This window comes from Amblyraja radiata, chromosome 4 (genome assembly GCF_010909765.2).
Source record: "Amblyraja radiata isolate CabotCenter1 chromosome 4, sAmbRad1.1.pri, whole genome shotgun sequence".
In the NCBI taxonomy this organism is placed as follows: domain Eukaryota; kingdom Metazoa; phylum Chordata; class Chondrichthyes; order Rajiformes; family Rajidae; genus Amblyraja; species Amblyraja radiata.
Genome location: NC_045959.1, coordinates 49,966,657 through 49,986,641, shown reverse-complemented (window position 1 = coordinate 49,986,641; position 19,985 = coordinate 49,966,657). Strand labels below are relative to the sequence as shown.

Here is a 19,985-nt window from a genome sequence, read left to right as displayed (position 1 = left end):
ACTGACTTCACATTCACTTCACATCTATGTCATATGCTAATCATATCAATGAACCGATATTAATTCTGCAATGCCTGTTGGGTTCTGACTGTAACCTTCTCTCCCCAGATTCCGGCTGGTTCCCTTCCTCACTGAGTTGAGAGCAGTCATGGACTGGGTCTGGACCGACACAACCCTTAGCCTCTCAAGTTGGATCTGTATAGAGGACATTTATGCCCATATTTTTATTCTGAAGTGTTGGCGTGAATCTGAAAAGGTAGGAAAATAGTGCATTATTCTCAGTTCAATCAGACCTTCGTAATATCTGTTGCTAAACGTTTTTCTCAAGAAAGACATACAGTCAACCCTCGCTGTAACGAACCACGGGATGGAGAGGTGGATGGGTAGTGTCCATTATTGCTGGTTGTCTGCTATAACAGAGTGAGGGGGTGGTAAATATTAACTATTTAATAAACAATATTATTAAAAATTTCTACCCAACTATAGTTTTATTTTCCAAAGCCTGGTAGGGTGGGGAGGGTGAAGGAGGGGAGGGGGTTGTTGGTAGTTAAAGCTGTGGGAATTCACAGGCCGGGGAACCACATAGCTCCCACGGGGCCCCACATGCGGTGCGCCAGGGACGGGCCCGTTACTCACGCCGCGTTCATGCTGCTCCCTCTCTCCGTTCCCGCAGCAAGAGGCAGGCCACATGGCGGCAGGTCCCTGGGTAACCTGGCGGATGTGGGGGGCGGTGCAACGGGAGGCTTGCGTCGCTACCAGGTGACCGAGACAGGCAGCGTTGCCAGGGTGACGCCGATGCAGGGGTGCACGCCGCATCTGCATCCAACATCCCGGAACCTCGCCTTGTGGCAGCCGCTGCAAACCCCTGCCCAATGTAATGCTCGGCAAGAGAGGGCAGAAAGGAACTGCAGATGCTGGTTGATACTGAAGATAGACACTAAGTGCTGCAGGAATTCAGCGTGTCAGGCAGCAACTATGGAGAAAAAGGAGTTTGGGGTTGAGACCCTTCTTCAGACTCTTCTCCAAGAGTGGTTATACCATATTCAGTTGTGCCATGTGAAAATTGCTGTCAAATTCATGATATAACGATTAAGTAATTTGAGTTCTGTTCCAATTGGGGGAAACTAGATAATTATTTTTCTCAGAGTTTTGGACTAGATTATATGTTGGAGATTTTTCTTATTTTACATTTGCAAAGCAGCAATCTCCTTGCAATGCTAGGCCTGCCTCTCACCTTGTATTTTGTTTCATCACAGAGATATCCTCAGCCACGAGGGCAGAAGAAGAAGAAGGTTGTAAAATACGGCATGGGTGGTCTGATCGTCTTCTTGTTAATATGCATTGTGTGGTTCCCCCTCCTCTTCATGTCCTTGATTAAGTCTGTCGCTGGCGTGACAAACAGACCTTTGGATGTGTCTGTCACAATAACCATTGGAGGTTACCAGGTAAAAGGCTGGACTGGAAAAACTGGGAATGCAAAACCTTAGGGGAAGGTTGGGAGGTAGTTTCAGAGTTGTTCAAAATCATCAAGGATCTGGACAATGTGAATAAGGAGAAATTATTCCTTTGCTAGATGTTGAGAATCAGAGAACAGATATGAGGTGATATGGGGTGATATAGGAGAAGACAGTATCAGTTCAGTTCAGCGGAAAGACAATACATGATTACAATTCAGCCATTCACAGGGTACAGATGCATGATAAGGGAATAACATTTAATGCAAGGTAAATCCAGTAAAGTCCGATCAAAGATAGTACGAACGTCCCCGATGAGGTAGATAGTAGTTCAGGACTGCTCTCTGGTTGCAGTAGGGTGGTTCAGTTGCCTGACATCTCACAGCAAATCGTCATTGTATTGGATTCATTCGTTGGTGGGCAATGGGAGCAGATTCACTCAAGTCTCAAAGAAAGAATCAAAGATAGATAGAGGGAGAAGATAATCACAAGGACTTGAGGAGAGAGCCTGCTGATAAAATTGGGTCTTTGCTGGTGCAAAGGGTCAGAGCATGTTCAATGGCCTGAACAGCCTCCTCACATATCCTAACAGTTATGCTAAACATCTCCCTCGGACAAATTCTGTACCAATATAAATAAAGGTGCTCACAAGGTAGGACTGGATAAGACTATACTTAGAACTTTTGAAACTTTACCATGGTAAACAGTCCAGTATATGGGCTAGGAGGTGTTGTAGAGCAGAGGGATCTAGAAGTGCAGGTACATGGTTCCTTGAAGGTGGAGTCGCAGGTAGATAGTGTGGTCGAAAAAGGCAAAGTTCTTCATCAGTTAGAATTGAGTATAGAAGTTGGGAGGTCATGTTGCAGTTGTATAAGATGTTGGTGAGGCCACATTTAGAGTAATGTGTTCAGTTCTGGGCACCATGTTATAGGAATCATGCTGTCAAGCTGGAAAAGGTACAGAGAAGATTTACACGGATGTTGCCAGAACTAGTTGGTCAGTGCTATAGGGAAAGGATGAGAAGGCTGGGACTCTATTCCTTGGAGCGCAGGAGGATGAGGGGTGATCTTATTGAGGTGTATAAAATCATGAGAGGAATAGATCGGGTAGATGCACAAACTCTTGCCCAGAGTAGGAGAACCAGAGGATATTGAGGGGGGAAAGATTTAATAGGAACCCGAGGGGTAACTTTCTCACACAAAGGGTGATGTGTGTGTGGAATGAGCTGCCGGAGGAGGTAGTTGAGGCAGGTACTATTGCAATGTTTAAGAAACATTTAGACAGGTACATGAATAGGACAGGTTTAGAGGGATAAGGGCCAAACGCAGGAAGGTGGGACATGTTGGTCGGTGTGGGCAAGTTGGGCCGAAGGGCCTATTTCCATATTGTATAGTTCTATGACTATGAGCCAAACACTAACAATAGGTGCTACTGAGTCAGACTGATAAATGGGCAAAGAAATTAAACATCTCACAAAACTACTATCTACTTGCAGTATTATCCTAGGAGCAAGGAGAAGAAAGTATTCTGCTTATTAATGAAAAGGTAGCATATTAAGTGCATATCCCTATTAATAGGGAGGCAATTCAAATTTCTGCTTGATTGGAGAGACTCATAACTTCAAGAGGTGAGGCTTGATTTCACTTGGGAAACATCAAAATCACCCTTTATTTGAGAGGGACAAGCAGTTTAGGTTACGAGGCATTATACAAGAATTATATCAAACATAAATGATCCCAATAGTCCATTCTTAATTCTCATTGTTATTAGTTCATAAGTTATAGCAGCAGAATTAGACCATTCGGCCCATCTAGTCTACTCACCATTCTATCATGGGTAATCTATTTTTTCCTCTCAACCCCATCTCCCCATAACCTTGAATTGCTTAAAAAACGTTCTTCATCAAAAAACAATAACAATTACGAAAAGTTTCTCTTCGATTCAGTATTTGTAATATAAATCTGTATTTCTTTTCAAGCCCATCTTTACAATGAGTGCCCAACAGAACCAGCTGCAAGATTTTAATAGAACTGAGTACAGCAGAATATCAAAGAGGTTCTACGACAAGTCTGTAAGTAATTACTGAATCATCCTTATGTTCCATTTGTGGTAGATATTTCTTCAGAACATCAATTCTGATGAATGGTCATCAACCTGAAACGTTCACAGTTTCTCCCACCACAGACTCTGCCTGACCTGCAGAGTATTGCCAGCACTTTCTGTCTTCATTTTAGATATCCAGCCAACGCACTATTTTGAGTGACCAGAGATCGCTCTTGAATTTGCACTTGGGAGTTATGAATATAGAAAAGAGAACCATTTATAGATTTTGAATGTGTCGGAAGAAAATGCAGATGTTGGTTTACACCGAAGATAGACTCAAAATGCTGGAGTAACTCAGCGGGTCAGGTAGCATCTCTAGAGAAAAGGAATAGGTGACATTTCGGGTCAAGGCACTTCATCAGACTGAGAGTCAGGGAGAGGGAAACTATAGGTATGAAAATGTACAAAGAACAAATGAATGAAAGGTATGAAAAGGACAAATCAAAGCCAGCAACAATGATCAAGGAAAGGTGGAGCCCACAATAGTCCATTGTTGGCTGTAGAAAAGATGATAGAGTGGATTCAAACAGTGAAACTAAGCAGGACGACAGTGAAATTAGTAAGACTAGTAAGGTGGGGGAGGGACGGAGAGAGAGGGAATGCAGGAGGCACTTGAAATTAGAGAAATCAATATTCATACCGCTGGGTTGTAAGCTGTCCAAGCAAAATATGAGGTGCTGTTCCTCCAATTTGCGTTTGGCCTCACTCTGACAGTGGAGGAGGCCTAGGGCATATTTTGAATGATCTTAAAAATGCAAACTAAATTCAAATTGACTCATAGCTAGGGATGAATATTGGTCGATGAAAAACAACCTGGCTTAATGTCTCTGGAAATGGAGCTCCTTGAGGTAGAATTCTCAATGGATTGATGGGTTAATTTTGTGTTTCCAAAGGGTGCTTTGCAGTTCCTGGAAGCCTACACAAAAGAAGACATTCTGGTTGCAAAACTTGAAGGAAATTCAAATTCACTTTGGACCATTAGTCCACCGAGTCGAACTAAAATGATAGAAGAGTTGCATGATAACTTGTCATCAGTCTCCATTGTCGTTGCTTGGTCTATTCAAAGGTAAGAGAGAGATTTGTGATTAAGTTTGGTGCACTACCATTTTCCATGCTTAGCAGTATATGCTATGATGTGATATTATATTTTAATTTGTATGACTAAAATAACTATGCCATGCAATAATTATGACCAGTAATGTCTGCTTTCAATGTATGTTGTTCAACTATTATTTATCGTTAAATGAAGGGGTGAAAATTCAGATTGGAGACGCCATTGAAAATCACAGCCTATTTCAGAAACCCAAGTCTTCTACATATTACTTGTTCTTTGTGAATATATTCAGAATTCTGTAAATCTTTTGTGAAAGATATTTTGGTCTTTAGTCTACCACTTTACTAAGAGCACCGTGACAATGTAGGATGGTGGGATGAGTACAGACCATGACTAACCTTGGGTGGAACAATGGCATAGATCATAAGATAGGAGTAGAATTAGGCCATTCCATCCATTAAGTCTATGCTGCCGTTCAATCATGGTTGATCTATCTCGCCTTCCTAAGCCCATTCTCCTGCCTTCTGCCCATGACCTCTGACACCCGCACTAATCAAGAATCTATCTATCTCTGCCTTAAATATATCCACTGATGGCCTCCACAGCCTTCTGTGGCAAAGAATTCCACAAAGATTCACCACCATCTGACTAAAGAAATTCCTCCTCATCTCCTTCCTAAAGGAACGTCCTTTAAATCCTTGCGTAGCAGGTGGAGTCCCTGCCTCACAACGCAAAACCGTTCGATCCAGACCTCGGGTGCTGTCTGTGTGGAGTTTGCTCGTTCTCCCTGTGACCACATGAGTTTCCTCCTGGTGCCCCGGTTTCCTTCCACATTCCAAAACCACGTGGGTTTGTAGGTTAATGTCCCTCTGTAAAATTGTCCCTCGTGTGTATGGACTAACAAAATGCATGACTGTACACTTTGCTGCGCTGTATTCCATTTCCCATTTCTTTACCCAGTCTCCCAATCTGTCCAAGTCCTTCTGCCGACCTTGCTACCCCTGTCCTCCCTGCCCTGCCACCTATCTTTGTATCATCTTTGTGATTCTCTATCCATGAAGAGGCTTATTTGAGGAGTCTCATTCAAGACAAAAGGAAATAAAGAAATACGAAGCTAATGCACGGTGTGGCTGAGATGAAAGATCAGCCATGATCTTTTTTTGAAAAGATTACTATTTATATTTCTTATGTAATGTCACATCAGCTGGTGATCACGATCGATGGTTCTTTGCTCCCTGCCGCTGACTCCATCTTTACATTTTAGCTTTGTAAAACATTTTAAAGTCCTATATTCACCAGCTGAAATTACACTAGTGAAATAACAGACAGGTTATCATCCCTGACGTTTCCTGAACCCTTACATAAGTCAGGTTTTATGTAAATCGGAAAAAAGCATTCCAATCCTTGCTCGAAATAAGAGTAGTGACTGTCTCACCGGCATCCGGCTGCATCTGGGACACTTCCTGCGGCACACAGCCTTCTGGGTAAGCACCTCCACCATTGCTGACTTGATTCCGATGTAAACGTGAGTGATCGTACAGTGTTGTGGACATTACAAATTGACTCGATTGCACTAGGATCTGAGTACAGAATTGTTTACGTAAGTTCAAGTTTACCTAAGTCGCCTATTGCGCAAGGCATGGAGAGTCTCTATTCAGATTATACATTGGAAGGATACTGTTGTGTTTATCATTACTGTAAGTATGCTGTTTACTCCATGAGCTTAATGTGAGGAGAGACTTTGGTTGCACACTGATGTTTCTGACAATAAACTGATCGTTCAATTTGCAGGAATATCACTCTTGGGGGAAAATCAGAAATTGCTTCTAATAAATTATCATTTTTCGTTCCACAAAACAACAAAAACGAGCTTGCTGCATTGATGGAAGGGAAAACTGACAAACATGTGTGAGTTAGTCATTTTAGTTCATTACCTCTGCGTCACGTATCAGAATTTGTATTTTTCTTAGATATAATGCTCCTGTTAAACATGATACTTGTTTATTGAAGTTTAATATTCTCATTGATGGCCTTTACATTTCTGTGATACACGACTGAAGTTTGAGCTAATTCAATGCCTGAAGCCAATTCTATGTCTCGGAGGGGCTGCGTGATATTCTCACGGGGGACGGTGAGCAGCCAGAAGTCATTGTGCATGATATAGGTTGGAAATGATATAGGTCGGAAAAAGGAATGAAGTCCTGCAAAGTGGATATAGGGAGTTAGGCAATAAGCAGGACCTTCATGGTGGTGAGTTCCAGATTACTCCTGGTGCCATGTGCTAGTGAGGGGAGTCACAGAAGATAGAACAGGTGAATGCGTGTCTGAGGGGCCGGTACAGGGATTCAGATTTTTGGAGGATTGGGATCTCTTCTGGGGAAGAGGAGACCTGTGCATCTGAACTAGAGGGGTACCAATATGCTAGGATGCAGGTTAGCTAGTGCTACTCGGGTGGGTTTAGATTGGTAGTGGGAGGGAATCTAATACAGGACTGAGGCTGGAGGTCAATATGGAAGGTGATGATAGCAAGGTCAGTGGACAGGATAGGCAAGAGCACCGCAGGAGCGAGGATGGACTGTTGGATTAAATTGCATTTATTTTAATGTGGGAGGCCTGATGGTTAAGGTGGATGAACTCAGCGTGGTTAGGTATGTGTGATGGGACATTGTAGCCGGCACGGAAACCTGGCTAGGATAGGACTGACAGCTTAATGTTCCAGGGTACAACTGCTACGGGAGAGATAAATGCGGGAGTAAAAGAGGATATTGACTAAGGAGAATCAAGGCAGTAGTCTGAGATGAGGCGGAGGTTGGGCGATCGTTTCGCCGAACACCTCCGCTCAGTCCGCAATAACCTACCTGAACTCCCGGTGGCTCAGCACTTCAACTCCCCCTCCCATTCCCAATCCGACCTCTCTGTCCTGGGTCTCCTCCATTGCCAGAGTGAGCAACACCGGAAATTGGAGGAACAGCACCTCATATTCCGCCTGGGTTGCTTGCGTCCCGATGACATGAAAGTTGAATTCTCCCAGTTTTGCTAGCCCTTGCTGTCTCCTCCCCTTCCTTAACCCTCGAGCTGTCTCCTCCCAACCCCCCGCACTCGGGCTCCTCCTCCTCCCTTTTTCCTTCCTTCTCCCCCCTCACCCCCTATCAGTCTGAAGAAGGGTTTCGGCCCGAAACTTCACCTATTTCCTTCGCTCCATAGATGCTGCTGCACCCGCTGAGTTTCTCCAGCATTTTTGTGTACCTTCGATCTTCCAGCATCTGCAGTTCCTTCTTGAACAGTCTGAGATGACATTACTGATGGCTCATTCAGTGAGGCTTTATTGGTGGGGCTGAGAAATAAACATGGGATGATCACCTTGTTGGGAGTGCACTCTTAAGTCACTGAAAAGTAAATGCAAATTAGAAGAACAAATATGAGTAGGGAATATTAACTTTCCTAATATAGACTAGGACTGCCATAGGGCCAAGGGCTTAGACGGAGTGGAATTTGTCAAATGTGTTTAGGAAAGTTTCCTCAGGCTATAGGAGGAAACCGAAAGATAGAGGGAGCTACAAAGATTGATCAACTCTTAGGAAATTGGGAAGGGCAAGTGACTTAAATGTGGCCTCCTCCTTTACATTGGCGAGACAAACTGTAGACCAGGCGAGCGTTTCGCCAAACACTTGCACTTTGTCTGCCAAGGCCTGCAGGATCTCCTGGTTGCTAAACATTTTAACCCTTTCTGTCGTGGACCTCCTCCATTGCTGGAGTGAGGCCATATGCAAACTGGAGAAACAGCACCTCGTAAGGGAAGCTTATAACCCAACCGTACGCACATTGAATTCTCCAATACTGGGAGACGGCACCGTGGCGCAACGGTAGAGTTTCTGCCTTACAGCACCAGAGAACCAGGTTCAAGCCTAACAATGGTTGCTGTCTGTAGAGTTTGAACGTTCTCCCTGTGATCACGTGGGTTTTCTCTGGGTGCTCCAGTTTCCTCCCACACTCCAAAGATATACAAGTTTGGAATTTAATTGGTTTCAGTTAAAAAAAAGTTGTCCCTATTGTATAGGGTAGTGTTTGTGTATGGGGTGATTGCTGGTTGGCGCAGGCTCGATGGGCTGAAGGGCCTTCTCACGCTATTTCTCTAAAGTCTAAATGTAACAAACCATTTATCCTTTGCCACACCCATTTCTCATTCTCCACATCCCCCCCCCCCCCCCCCCCCCCCCCCCACCGCCATCCCCTGCATCCCCTTGCACTTATATCCTTCCTTTGGCTTCACATTTTACACCTCTTTTATCTTTATCTCACACTTTTTATTTCTGGCCTTTGTCCAACCATCTGCCAATCTGAAATACCTATATCCACCCATCACTTGCCAGGCTTTGTTCCACCCCCATCTTCCTTCCAGCTTTCTGTCCCCGCTACAATCAGTCTGAAAGGTCTCGACCCAAAATATTGCCTGTCCACATTCTCCAGCGATTCTGCCTGTCCAGCTGAGTTACTCCAGCACTTTGGGGGCTTTTTTTTGTAAACCAGCATCTGCAGTTCCTTGCGTCCTCTTGCAATTTTTTTAATTTCAAATAAGATAATTTCTCCTTCTTCCAGAGTGTAATGAATATATGCCAATGGGCAAAGCCCAATCTACTACATCTCTTTTCATATCCCAATCCCTTCATTCTGGGAATAACACCAATGAACCATCTCTGCGTTATCTCCAAAACCGTTGTCAAGGTCATACCAAGAGATAAAATAACGTTCTCTAAGGTGCATGATGCCTATTGTGCTTTTAATAAGAACAGCATCATTTCAGTTGAAAATTAAGTTATGAAAGAGAGTTGCAAACAGTGCCCTCTGCTGGAGAATCCTATTTTCATCTACTTATGGAGGATTTACAATGCCATCATTTATAATGAACAAATATCTCATTCTTATTCTTTCAAACAGTTATATATTAATAATAATGTTTTAATTTTCAGAAACATATCAAAGCTATTTCCAAATTACATCAGGGCTCCTAGCAATTCCGATACAAAACCAGTGAAACAGCTTTATGACAGTAAGTGTACCTCTTTGAAATGTTTATACTCTACAGTGCATAAATGTACAATAAATAACTATGGAAGCAAAACTTTAAAGCAGACCTCCTATCAGTTATTTCTTTGGAGTGATAGACTATCTTTTTGAATTCCCTAAAAGCACAGTTCACTCTTTGCCGATGTATTCAAGTACTTCCGGGAAAGTTATGCAGATAGAAGAACGTCAAGTCAAATTGAGTTGAGTTTATAGGCACGAGTATGGTGAGGTACAGGTACAATGAAAATCTTGCTCGCAGCAGCATCACAGGCACACATTCAGACAACATACAAAAACAAAAGTTATACATATATTAAACAAGAATAAGAATGTGCAAAAACGAAACACTCATGAAAAACATAATTGGAAAACAAGCTCACGATGGTTCATGGGAATAGATAGGGTAGATGCACAGATCCTTCACCCAGAATAGGGAATTCAAGAACCAGTGGACGGAGGTTGAAGATGAGGGAAGAAAGAGGAATCTGTAGAGCAACTTTACCACACAGTGGGTGTATGGAATGAGCTGCCAGAGGAGGTAGTTGAGGCAGAAAATATAACTGTGGACTGTAGTGTTCCATTGCTGAGGTAGGACTAGGGTTGTTCAGGTCAGTTTAAGAACCTGATGTTTGGAAGAAAGTAGCTCTTCCTGAACCCGGTGATGTGGTGTGGACCCAATGGTGACTTTTGTACCTCGTGCCCAATAGCAGCAGTGAGAGAAGGTCAAGGCCCAGATAATGCTGATCCTTGATGATAGATGCTGTCGTCTTGAGACAGTGCCTCATGTAGATGCTCTCAATGATAGAGATGGCTGGTGTTTGACCCAAACTCTCTAAATCTCTCCTATCCATGTACCTACCCAAATGTCTTTATAGTATTTGATATAATTATGTGCATTACCAGCAATTTCAGAAGGCAGTTAATATTAACTTGCATGATCTTTCCTTTGTAATATGGTCTTGAGGCTTTTAAGGACAAGCTTGGTATCTCCTATTCATTGACCTACCTATTTTTGTTTTACTATTTTCACGGAGGGCATCTAGAAATACAGGCTTTGACTTTTAAATTTTTTCAAAATTAAAAATTTTAATTAAAATATGTAACCTTTTCAACATCATGTTCTGTGCTTTACATCCCTTCAATAGATGGTGATGAATACTGTGACCTTCTTGTAAGATTGGTTAAAAAAAAAGACAACATTACAGGACACATTCAGGAATGGTGGACTATTAATCAGACCCGAAAGTTTCACAGAAAAGATCAAAAAGAAAGTTTGGAAATTATTGTATTCAGTGATAAAGTTAGTCCTCCAAGTCTTGGCTTCCTTGCTGGATATGGGTAAGATGACAATTTTCCCTCTAATTATGTGATGTACATTTGTTATGAAATATTAGTTATTTAATGATTACTTAATTTTAATACGTAGCATTTAGTGAATAAACAGTGAAGTTAGCACTTTCCTCCACTTTGGTACATTTCTTTTTTATTTTTAGAGATACAGCATGGGAACAGGTCCTTTGACCCACCAGGTCCACGCCGACCATTGCCTAACTACCTGTCCCCACTAGATTTATGTTATCCTACTTTCTCATGCACTCCCTACATGTTAGGGCCAATTTACAGAGGCCAATTAACTTACAAACCCGCACATTTTTGTGGGAGGAAACCAGAGCATCCGAAGGTAAGAGGAGAACGTGCAAACTCCACACACAGAGTATCCGAGGTCAGGATGAAACCTGGGTCTCTGGCGTTGTGAGGCAGAAGCTCTACCAGCTGTGCCACGGTGCTGCAGTAACTCAGCAGGTCAGGCAGCATCTCTGGAAAACATGAATAGGTGACGTTTAAGGTCAAAACCCTTCTTCAAACCTGTAGGATATCTGAAGAAGGGTCTCCAGAGATTCTGCTAGACCTGCTGAGTTATTCCAGCACTTTGTGTCCTTCTATTCATTTGACCATAGTACTTTACTCTTTCCACTCAGTAAAACACAGATATTTCTAAATTCCTTGGCACTCCAATCTAACAGATACACCTCTGGACAACAATTGCTTCACTACCTGTCATCACAAGAGCAGTTACAACAACTGCAACATTGCAGTATTGGCCTTCATCAGTCAGATTATTGACTATAGAAGTTGGGTGGTCATGTTGCAGTTATACAAGACATTGATGAGACCATATTTAGAGTATTGTGTTCAGTTTTGGGCACCATGTTATAGGAAAGATGACAAGCTGGAAGATTTACGAGGCTGTTGCCAGCACTTAAGGAACTGAGCTGAAGGGAGAGGTTGAACAGATAAGGACTCTATTCCTTGGAGAGCAGGTGGATGAGGGGTGATCTTATAGAGGTGTACAAAATAATGAGGAATAGATCGGGTAAACGCACAGTGTCTCTTGCCCACATTACGGAAATCAAGAACCAGAGGACATAGGTGGAAGGTGAGGGAGGAAAGATTTAATAGGAACCTGAGGGGTAACTTTTTTTTACACAAAGGGTGGTGGGTGTATGGAATGAGCTGCCGGAGGAGGTAGTTGACGCAGGCATTATCGCCACTTTTAAGAAATATTTAGACAGGTACATAGATAGGATAGGTTTAGAGGGATGTGGGCTAAACACTGGCAGGTGGTACTAGTGTAGATTGGACATGTAGGTCGGTGTGGGCAAGTTGGGCCGAAGGGACCGTTTCCGTGCTGTATAACTCTATAACTGCATATCTGGGCCTAATGTATCAGCAATACAGATATTGCCCTGCTATTACTTGTCCCAATGTGTATAGACCACCGTCATTCTGCAGGCCAATCTCTACAGGGATGTAGATCCAATGACTGGTCTTTTGTCCAAACTTATCACTTGGCATCTTTGCCAACCTCATCACAAAAACGATTTGTGCCTCGCCTGCAAGACATTGTTAGGCTATGTGTTTAGCGTACTAATCTGGAAGCTCATAGCATCTGTGCCAAACATGACACCAAGTTAGACATATCCTGCCATTTCCTACATATCCATTTGCCTATATAAAAGCCTCTTAAAGGTTAAGATTGTTTCTGCCCTCACCATCACCTCGAGCAGTCTATTCCAGGCACGCAACACCCTCTATGTAAACATTCGCCCCAAACATCTCCTTTAAACTTTGCCTTCGGAGGTCATTTGGATCTCGAAAGTTGGATGCTGCCCATTTCAATTGCAAAGTCCACTCTTGTTTCCCAATTTTAAAGAAAGTTTAGTTTAGTTTATTGTCTCATGTATCAAGGAAAAACTTTTTGTTGCGTGCTAACCAGTCAGCAGAAAGACAATCCATGATTAAAATGGCACCTTCCACAGTGTACAGATACAGGATAAAGGGAGCAACATCTAGTGCAAGATAATGTCCAATAAAGTCCCATTAAAGATAGTCTGAGGGTCTTCAATGAGGTAGATAGTAGCTCAGGACCTCTCTCTAATTGTTGGTAGGATGATTCAGTTGCCTGATAACAGCTGGGAAGAAACTGTTTCTGAAACTGGAGGTGTGCATTTTCACATTTCTGTATCTCTTGCCTGATGGGAGAGGGAACAAGAGGGAGTGACCGGGGTGAGACTGGTCCTTGATTACGCTGATGGCCTTGCCGAGACAGCGTGAAGTGTAGATGGAGTCAATGGAAGGGAGGTTGGTTTGTGTGATGGTCTGGGCTGCATCCACAATTCTCTGTAATTTCTCTCTGTCATGGATGGAGCTGTTCCCAAACCAAGCTGTGATGCATCCCGATAAAATGCTTTCTAAGACGCATCTGTGGAAGTTGGTGAGAGTTGTTGGGGATATGCTGAACTTCCTAAGCCTTCAAAGATCTGATGAGTTACCCGATGTACCTTTAATACTGCTTTCATCCCTTTACAGCATTATGGGTCTCTATGCGTCCGTTGTGCTGGTCATTGGAAAGTTTGTCCGTGAATTCTTCAGTGGGATATCTCACTCCATCATGTTTGAAGAGCTGCCCAATGTGGACCGAATCTTGAAACTGTGCACGGACATCTTCCTGGTTCGAGAGACTGGAGAGCTCGAGTTGGAGGAGGATCTGTACTCTAAGCTCATCTTCTTGTATAGATCACCAGAAACTATGATCAAATGGACACGTGAAAAGACAAAGTGACCATTTTGGATGACCTGGATTCAAAGTTCTAATTTTGGAGATTAACAAAAAACGAAAGCACAATATCACAGAAAAGCAGAGCTGTTCAGTTAGGTGACGGGAGCTTTTCCTACTGGAGCCCAGGCAGTTGCACGTTCCTTAAGTCCTCTCTGCCTACAGTCTCCCTCTGCTGACAGTATCAGACCGGTGTTTGCACCAGTAGTGGTTAAGGAAATGATTCCATGTCGTATCTGAATCCAGTTTCTTTACACTTTCAGTCAGCCAAAATCAGGGCTTCCAAAACGCTAACCTTCCTTGCAGGTATCACCTGCATCAATCCTTTATGCAATGATTTTTGGTCGACAGAATGTCCATACCCCCCAATTATAGGGGAACAAGTCCTGGAGTGATCAGTACAGGCTACATGAAAGAAGGCGACACCAATGAATAATAATTCTAGTTGCAGTGATGAATGGATTTATTGACTAGCCTAAGCGAAGGACAATTCTATTTTGAATGACTTATTTTATTTGTACAGGCAATAGAAAAGTATCACCTTATCAGTGAGCTTTCTCAGGAAGAGTTCTTTTATCAAAGGCTTATCTGTCTTCTGTATCTTTGGCATCTTATAAAAACAAAGTGGGTGCACATTATTGCTTCAGCAAATACTTCTAGATAAAGGCTCCTGTGATACTTACAAAAGCACTTGAAACCTGAGGTCAGCAAAATATTCAGATTTTACTTGAACCTTTGAAAAGCAAATCCTTCGACAACCTCTTCTCTTTGATTGAACTGGAGCTAACAGAACTTTCTTCATGAGCCTGTGGTTTTGTCTTTTTTTTGGATCGGAAGAATCCAACCATAACTATGTTTCATTTCCATCTCCCTTTCACCCATTCCAATTGTCAGGGGAGAGCCTGGGTGATATGTCGCCAAGTGTCGTGAACATCCACCTTCAGCCAATTATTGGAATATATGCAACAATGGGCCAGGGTAATAAATTGCTGATTTTCTCGCTTTTCTTATTGGGACCTATGTGGCCTCTTTTACTGGATGTTATTCAACCGATATCAGAAACTTGCTTGGAGGGGTTGATGGGCACAATCATGTACTTTAACTCTGGCGCAGAAAAACAGATCTAGCGTGTGGCACAGCCATTATTGTATGGCACGTATTGTCGAAGGGAAAAACAAGATAGAATTATGCTTTGTTAGCATTATATACAAATGCAAGGCCCAGCTGCGATCTGACTGTTTCAGATAGGTTTTGCTCTACTTGAAATGTCTGTGCATTTAAATCTCCATACTATCAGCAAAACAACAGCAATGACAACGATAGGATGATTAGGCTCCTCATAACAATTGCTGTTTCTATAATCTGAACTGAACAGTAAAGATGATAGTATTGGAAACCATATGTACAATGTGAAATAACTGGAGACAGTATAAAAGGATATTGTGTAACTATTGATATGGCGTAATGTTCAGAAAAATGGACTGCCTTAATTCTGTAACAAAGCAGATTTCTTTGGCTTAAAGTTTGACTTTTCTGCATATTTCCACATGCACATTGCTATTGCTACAATTTTCAAGGTAACTGTAGTCCCCAAAAGGGCAAAAAAAAATGTATACATGTATCCTAAGATTTAATTTTAATCTACGTATCTAAATGCAAAAATGTTCAAGATTAACATGATTGTTTTGGTTTAGGTAATGAGGCATTTCTAGGACTACAATATTGGGTAGAATTATAGCACAAAAGACTGGAAATGAGAAAACCCTTTTTTAAAGTATACACCTGATTGCAGCAAGGTTTACTGCAACTGAATAATGGTGTAATTTGTAATGCTTCTCAGAGTATCGCTGGCCCATTATCAATGTGGCCGCTCCTTTTCATGTCAGTTATTGGTTTCTGACAACTACTACACATTTGTATTGTTAAGGCATTGTTAATAATGTAAAGCAGGGATTGGAATTTGGTTTCCTCTTTAGTTGTTTTCCTACAAAACGATTGTCAGTAGCTCATCAAATATTCCTGTAACTTGGCACAGTCACAAGTAAGTCCAATTGGTGAAGGTTGCATGGTTGCGATAATTATTTTTGCTTAATGATGCAATTTATTTTATTTAAGTAATGTTGGAGACCAGCTTGTAACTAATTCGATAACACACATGTTTTACTGTTTGATTATGTTCACTTTGTGGAGATCCAAAAATAAGTTTAGAATACTGGCCTATGATCTAGAAATTAATACAGGACTACTATTTCAAAAATTAATTATAAAGAGTCATCATGTTAAAAGCAAAAAAGATTAAATAACCCAACAAAATCCATTAGCCTTGCAATAATAGTTTTAGAAGCTGCTTTTTATAATTTGAAATAGAAAGCAGCACTCGTGAGTCAATTCTTTCATACCCAGCTGTTTTAAGGATTTCTCATCTTTTGAAGTAATTCACAGCAGTTGCTCAAAACAGTCAAATGAAAAGAAATGTTTTTCCCATTCTGTAAGTAGTTTCCCTGTGTTTATTGGAATGAATTGGATATTTTCAGCCTAATATCGACAGTCTAGATCCAACCTACCACACCAAGAGCACGAAAATGGATGATTTTTAGTGAAACTAAACAACAGTGGTTGGTGCAAATAAGTTTTGTAATGACAAAGGTTAACATTACCTTATTCCATAATGGTATGTTTCAATATTAGTGTGTTGAGATGTATTTATATTTCAATTTTATTCACAAACTTCTGGAATACTGAAATTAGTTTTAGAAAATATGCAATAAGCTTTGCTTCTAGTTGGATTGCTCAGAAATTTCCTTTGAACTGGATGCTGTCAACCAGAGCCAGACGATTGTGACCCTGCTGTCTAAGGTTACCAGTGAAAATGTGTCCCTGTTTTATATTTGTTTCTAAAACATCTCACTAAATGATGGACGTTTTCAATAAAATTTCATGAAAATTGGGTTTTCTTTCACCAGTAGCTTTTGTAAAGTACGAAAAAGGGGAAAAGGGCTCTTGGAGCAGTTTAGTTTTGGTTTAATTTATTATTATTTCACGGTACCGAGACACAGTGAAAAGCTTTTGATTGCGTCTCATCCAGTCATAGAAGGCAATCAAGCTGTCTAGAGTGTACATATAAAGGGTATAGCAATTAGTGCATGTATATTACATTGAAGTCTGATTAAAGATAGTTCAAAGGTCTCCAATGAAATAGCTGGGAGCCAGCACCACAATTTAGCTGATGAGAGGACGGTTCAGTTGCCTGATAACAGTTGGGAAGAAACTGTTCTTTAATCTGGTGGTATTGATTTTCAAACTTCTGTACCTCTTGCCTGATGGGAGAAGGAGTGGTCTTTAATTATGCTGATGGCCGAAGGTGGTGACAAAACTCACCAGGAGAGCGAGGTCAGAAATTACAGTAATAGTAGGAGTGGGCATATGTGTTCAAAATCATTTAATTTTGATAAATGTAAAACATTCAAATTGTATCCAATTTTCGAGTTAATGGGAGTCAACAATATTTGCCATTTAGTGCACTTATATTGATAGTCAGCTACCTTTCATAATATTTTTCATGGCCATTTAAGAGTCAAAACAACAAGACACCTGCTCAACAAAGGGTGGCACAGCAGTAGAGTTGCTGCCTTACAGTTCCAGAGACCCGGGTTCAATCCTGACTACGCATGCTGTCTGTACGTTCTCCCTGAAACCACGTGAGTTTTCTCCAAGAGCTCCAGTTTCCTCCAACTTCCAAACACATACAGGTTTGTAGGTTAATTGGCTTTGTTAAGAATTGTAAATTGTTTCGAGTGTGAAGTGTTCGGATAGGTAGATCCTTGGTTGGCGTGGACTTGGTGGCCGAAGGGCCTGTTTCCGCGTTGTAACTAAACTAAACTGCAAAATTCTCATTGATCCACTTTAAACAAAGAGGTGTTGATAAGAATATGTAATTCAACGTCAAATTAATATATAGAAAGTAGAATAAAGAAAATAAATGAACAGTTAAGAGAAATATGGCAAAGGATCACAAAACATTTTGTAGCTTCCCAACAATTGAAATAAAGTGATTAAAGTGATTTTCACTTGTAAAAATACATTTTGAATGTTATGGCATGGTAATAATTAAAACTTACGGTGTTGCTAAAATAATTTATTTATCCTTATATATGCCAGCAAAGGCATCTCTCAGCATTGTTGATGAGTATGGAGGCATAAAATTGCACGACACAAAAATAGGCCCTTCAGCCCATCACGTCCAGACTGATTCCTTTGCCCATCTACACAAATTTCATTTGCCCATAGTGGGACCATATGCCTTGCCTGTTTAAATGTCTGTCTAAATGCCTCTTAAACACGATAATTCCATCTAATTTCATTGCCAACTCTGGCAGCCTGTTCCAGATCTCAATCATTCTATGCTTTAAAAAAAATTGCACCTCAGATCTCTCTTAAAACTCAGGATAAATCTCCACATACTTTGCCATTGATTGTACATGAATGCTAACTCCCTCGTGGAGGTGCCGCTGAAGTAAAATGTATAAGTAGGGCGACACGCATACAGCAAAATCATCTTCACATTTAACTGAACATGTTGACACCAGAAATCGTCCAATTTAATCAGCGCTTGACATTATAGATTTTGTTAATTCTTTAATTCCCGGGATGGTGGGACTGTCATATGCTGAGAGAATGGAGCAGCTGGGCTTGTACACTCTGGAGTTTAGAAGGATGAGAGGGAATCTCATTGAAACATATAAGATTGTTAAGGGCTTGGACACACTAGAGGCAGGAAACATATTCCCGATGTTGGGGGAGTCCAGAACCAGGGGCCACAGTTTAAGAATAAGGAGTAAGCCATTTAGAACGGAGATGAGGAAACACTTTTTCTCACAGAGAGTGGTGAGTCTGTGGAATTCTCTGCCTCAGCTTCTCTGGATGCTTTCAAGAAAGAGCTAGATAGGGCTCTTAAAAATAGCGGAGTCAGGGGATATGGGGAGAAGGCAGGAACGGGGTACTGATTGTGGATGATCAGCCATGATCACATTGAATGGCGGTGCTGGCTCGAAGGGCCGAATGGCCTACTCCTGCACCTATTGTCTATTGTTTTAACTCAAAGTTCTGCATAATAATATCATGGGCAGCTGAGAATGGAACCTGTTTCCTTTTCTTAGAAAATAATCTTTTACATCTATTTGGAGAATCATGAAGTTGAAAAGCTGCCACATTTCTGCAACAAATTATTTTACATCCACCTTGATATAACTTTGCGACCAGTCCCAGATGTTAGATTTCAAATTGACCTGTGAAGCATTTGATCATCATAGAAAATATGGAGTCATAAGGAATAGGAGAAGAATTAGACCATTCGGCCCATCAAGTCTATTCCGCCATTCAATCATGGCTGATCTATCTCTCCTTCCTAACCCCATTCTCCTGCCTTCTCCCCATAACCCCTGACACCTGTACTAATCAAGAATCTTAAAAATATTCACTGATGGTCTCCACAGCCTTCTGTGACAAAGAATTCCAGATTCACCACCCTATGAGTAATGAAATCTTCCCTAAAATTACATACTTTAATTCTGAGGCTATGACCACTAGTCTTAGATTCTCCCACTAGTGGAAACATCCTTTCCACATCCACTCTATCCAAGCCTTTCACTATTCTGTCGGTTTCAATGAGGTTCGCACTCATTCTTCTAAACTCTAGCGAGTACAGGCCCAGTGCTGACAAACGCTCATCATAGGTTAACCTACTCATTCCTGGGATCATTCTTGTAAACCTCCTCTGGACCCTCTCCAGACAGCACATCCTTGCTCTGATGGTATGATGGCATTATTATGTTAAACAAAATAATACAATAATGCAATTTAAATTTATCTTGCAGATTCACAACCCTATAATTTAAAGAGAAGACTACCTACTAATGTATAAAATCAATTCAGTTTCAATGTTCAGAGATAAGTTCATTTCTGTTGTCAGGTAAAGGGAATATTAACATTGGCTTGAAAATTTGTCATAATCTGAAATAAGTAACTCATATTTTTTAAATCATTCTCTGCAGAAAAAAATGTATGGATATCTGGAAACTCTTCATTTACCATTATGTATCTTAACACATCCAATTTTCCTTGTGAAAGTTATTATTTAAGGTATTTCCACATCCTCTCAGAAATGCCTGCCAGACTTTAACAACTCACTGGCCTC

At 41.3% G+C, this 19,985-nt stretch overlaps 1 protein-coding gene across 6 annotated transcripts in view; it reads left to right on the top strand.

Moving 5' to 3' along the window:
* The window catches only part of piezo2 (piezo type mechanosensitive ion channel component 2), a 499,687-nt gene extending 482,948 nt beyond the window's left edge, over nucleotides 1-16,739 (top strand). For all 6 annotated transcript variants that reach the window (XM_033019396.1, XM_033019395.1, XM_033019392.1 and 3 more), the window contains 8 exons: nucleotides 109-256; nucleotides 1,257-1,445; nucleotides 3,433-3,525; nucleotides 4,451-4,623; nucleotides 6,403-6,519; nucleotides 9,579-9,658; nucleotides 10,821-11,013; nucleotides 13,546-16,739. In XM_033019396.1, the coding sequence (XP_032875287.1) occupies nucleotides 109-256; nucleotides 1,257-1,445; nucleotides 3,433-3,525; nucleotides 4,451-4,623; nucleotides 6,403-6,519; nucleotides 9,579-9,658; nucleotides 10,821-11,013; nucleotides 13,546-13,798 (1,246 nt within the window). In that variant the 3' untranslated portion in view covers nucleotides 13,799-16,739. The remainder of the gene's footprint in view (nucleotides 1-108; nucleotides 257-1,256; nucleotides 1,446-3,432; nucleotides 3,526-4,450; nucleotides 4,624-6,402; nucleotides 6,520-9,578; nucleotides 9,659-10,820; nucleotides 11,014-13,545) is intronic.
* Nucleotides 16,740-19,985: the final 3,246 nt, after the last annotated feature.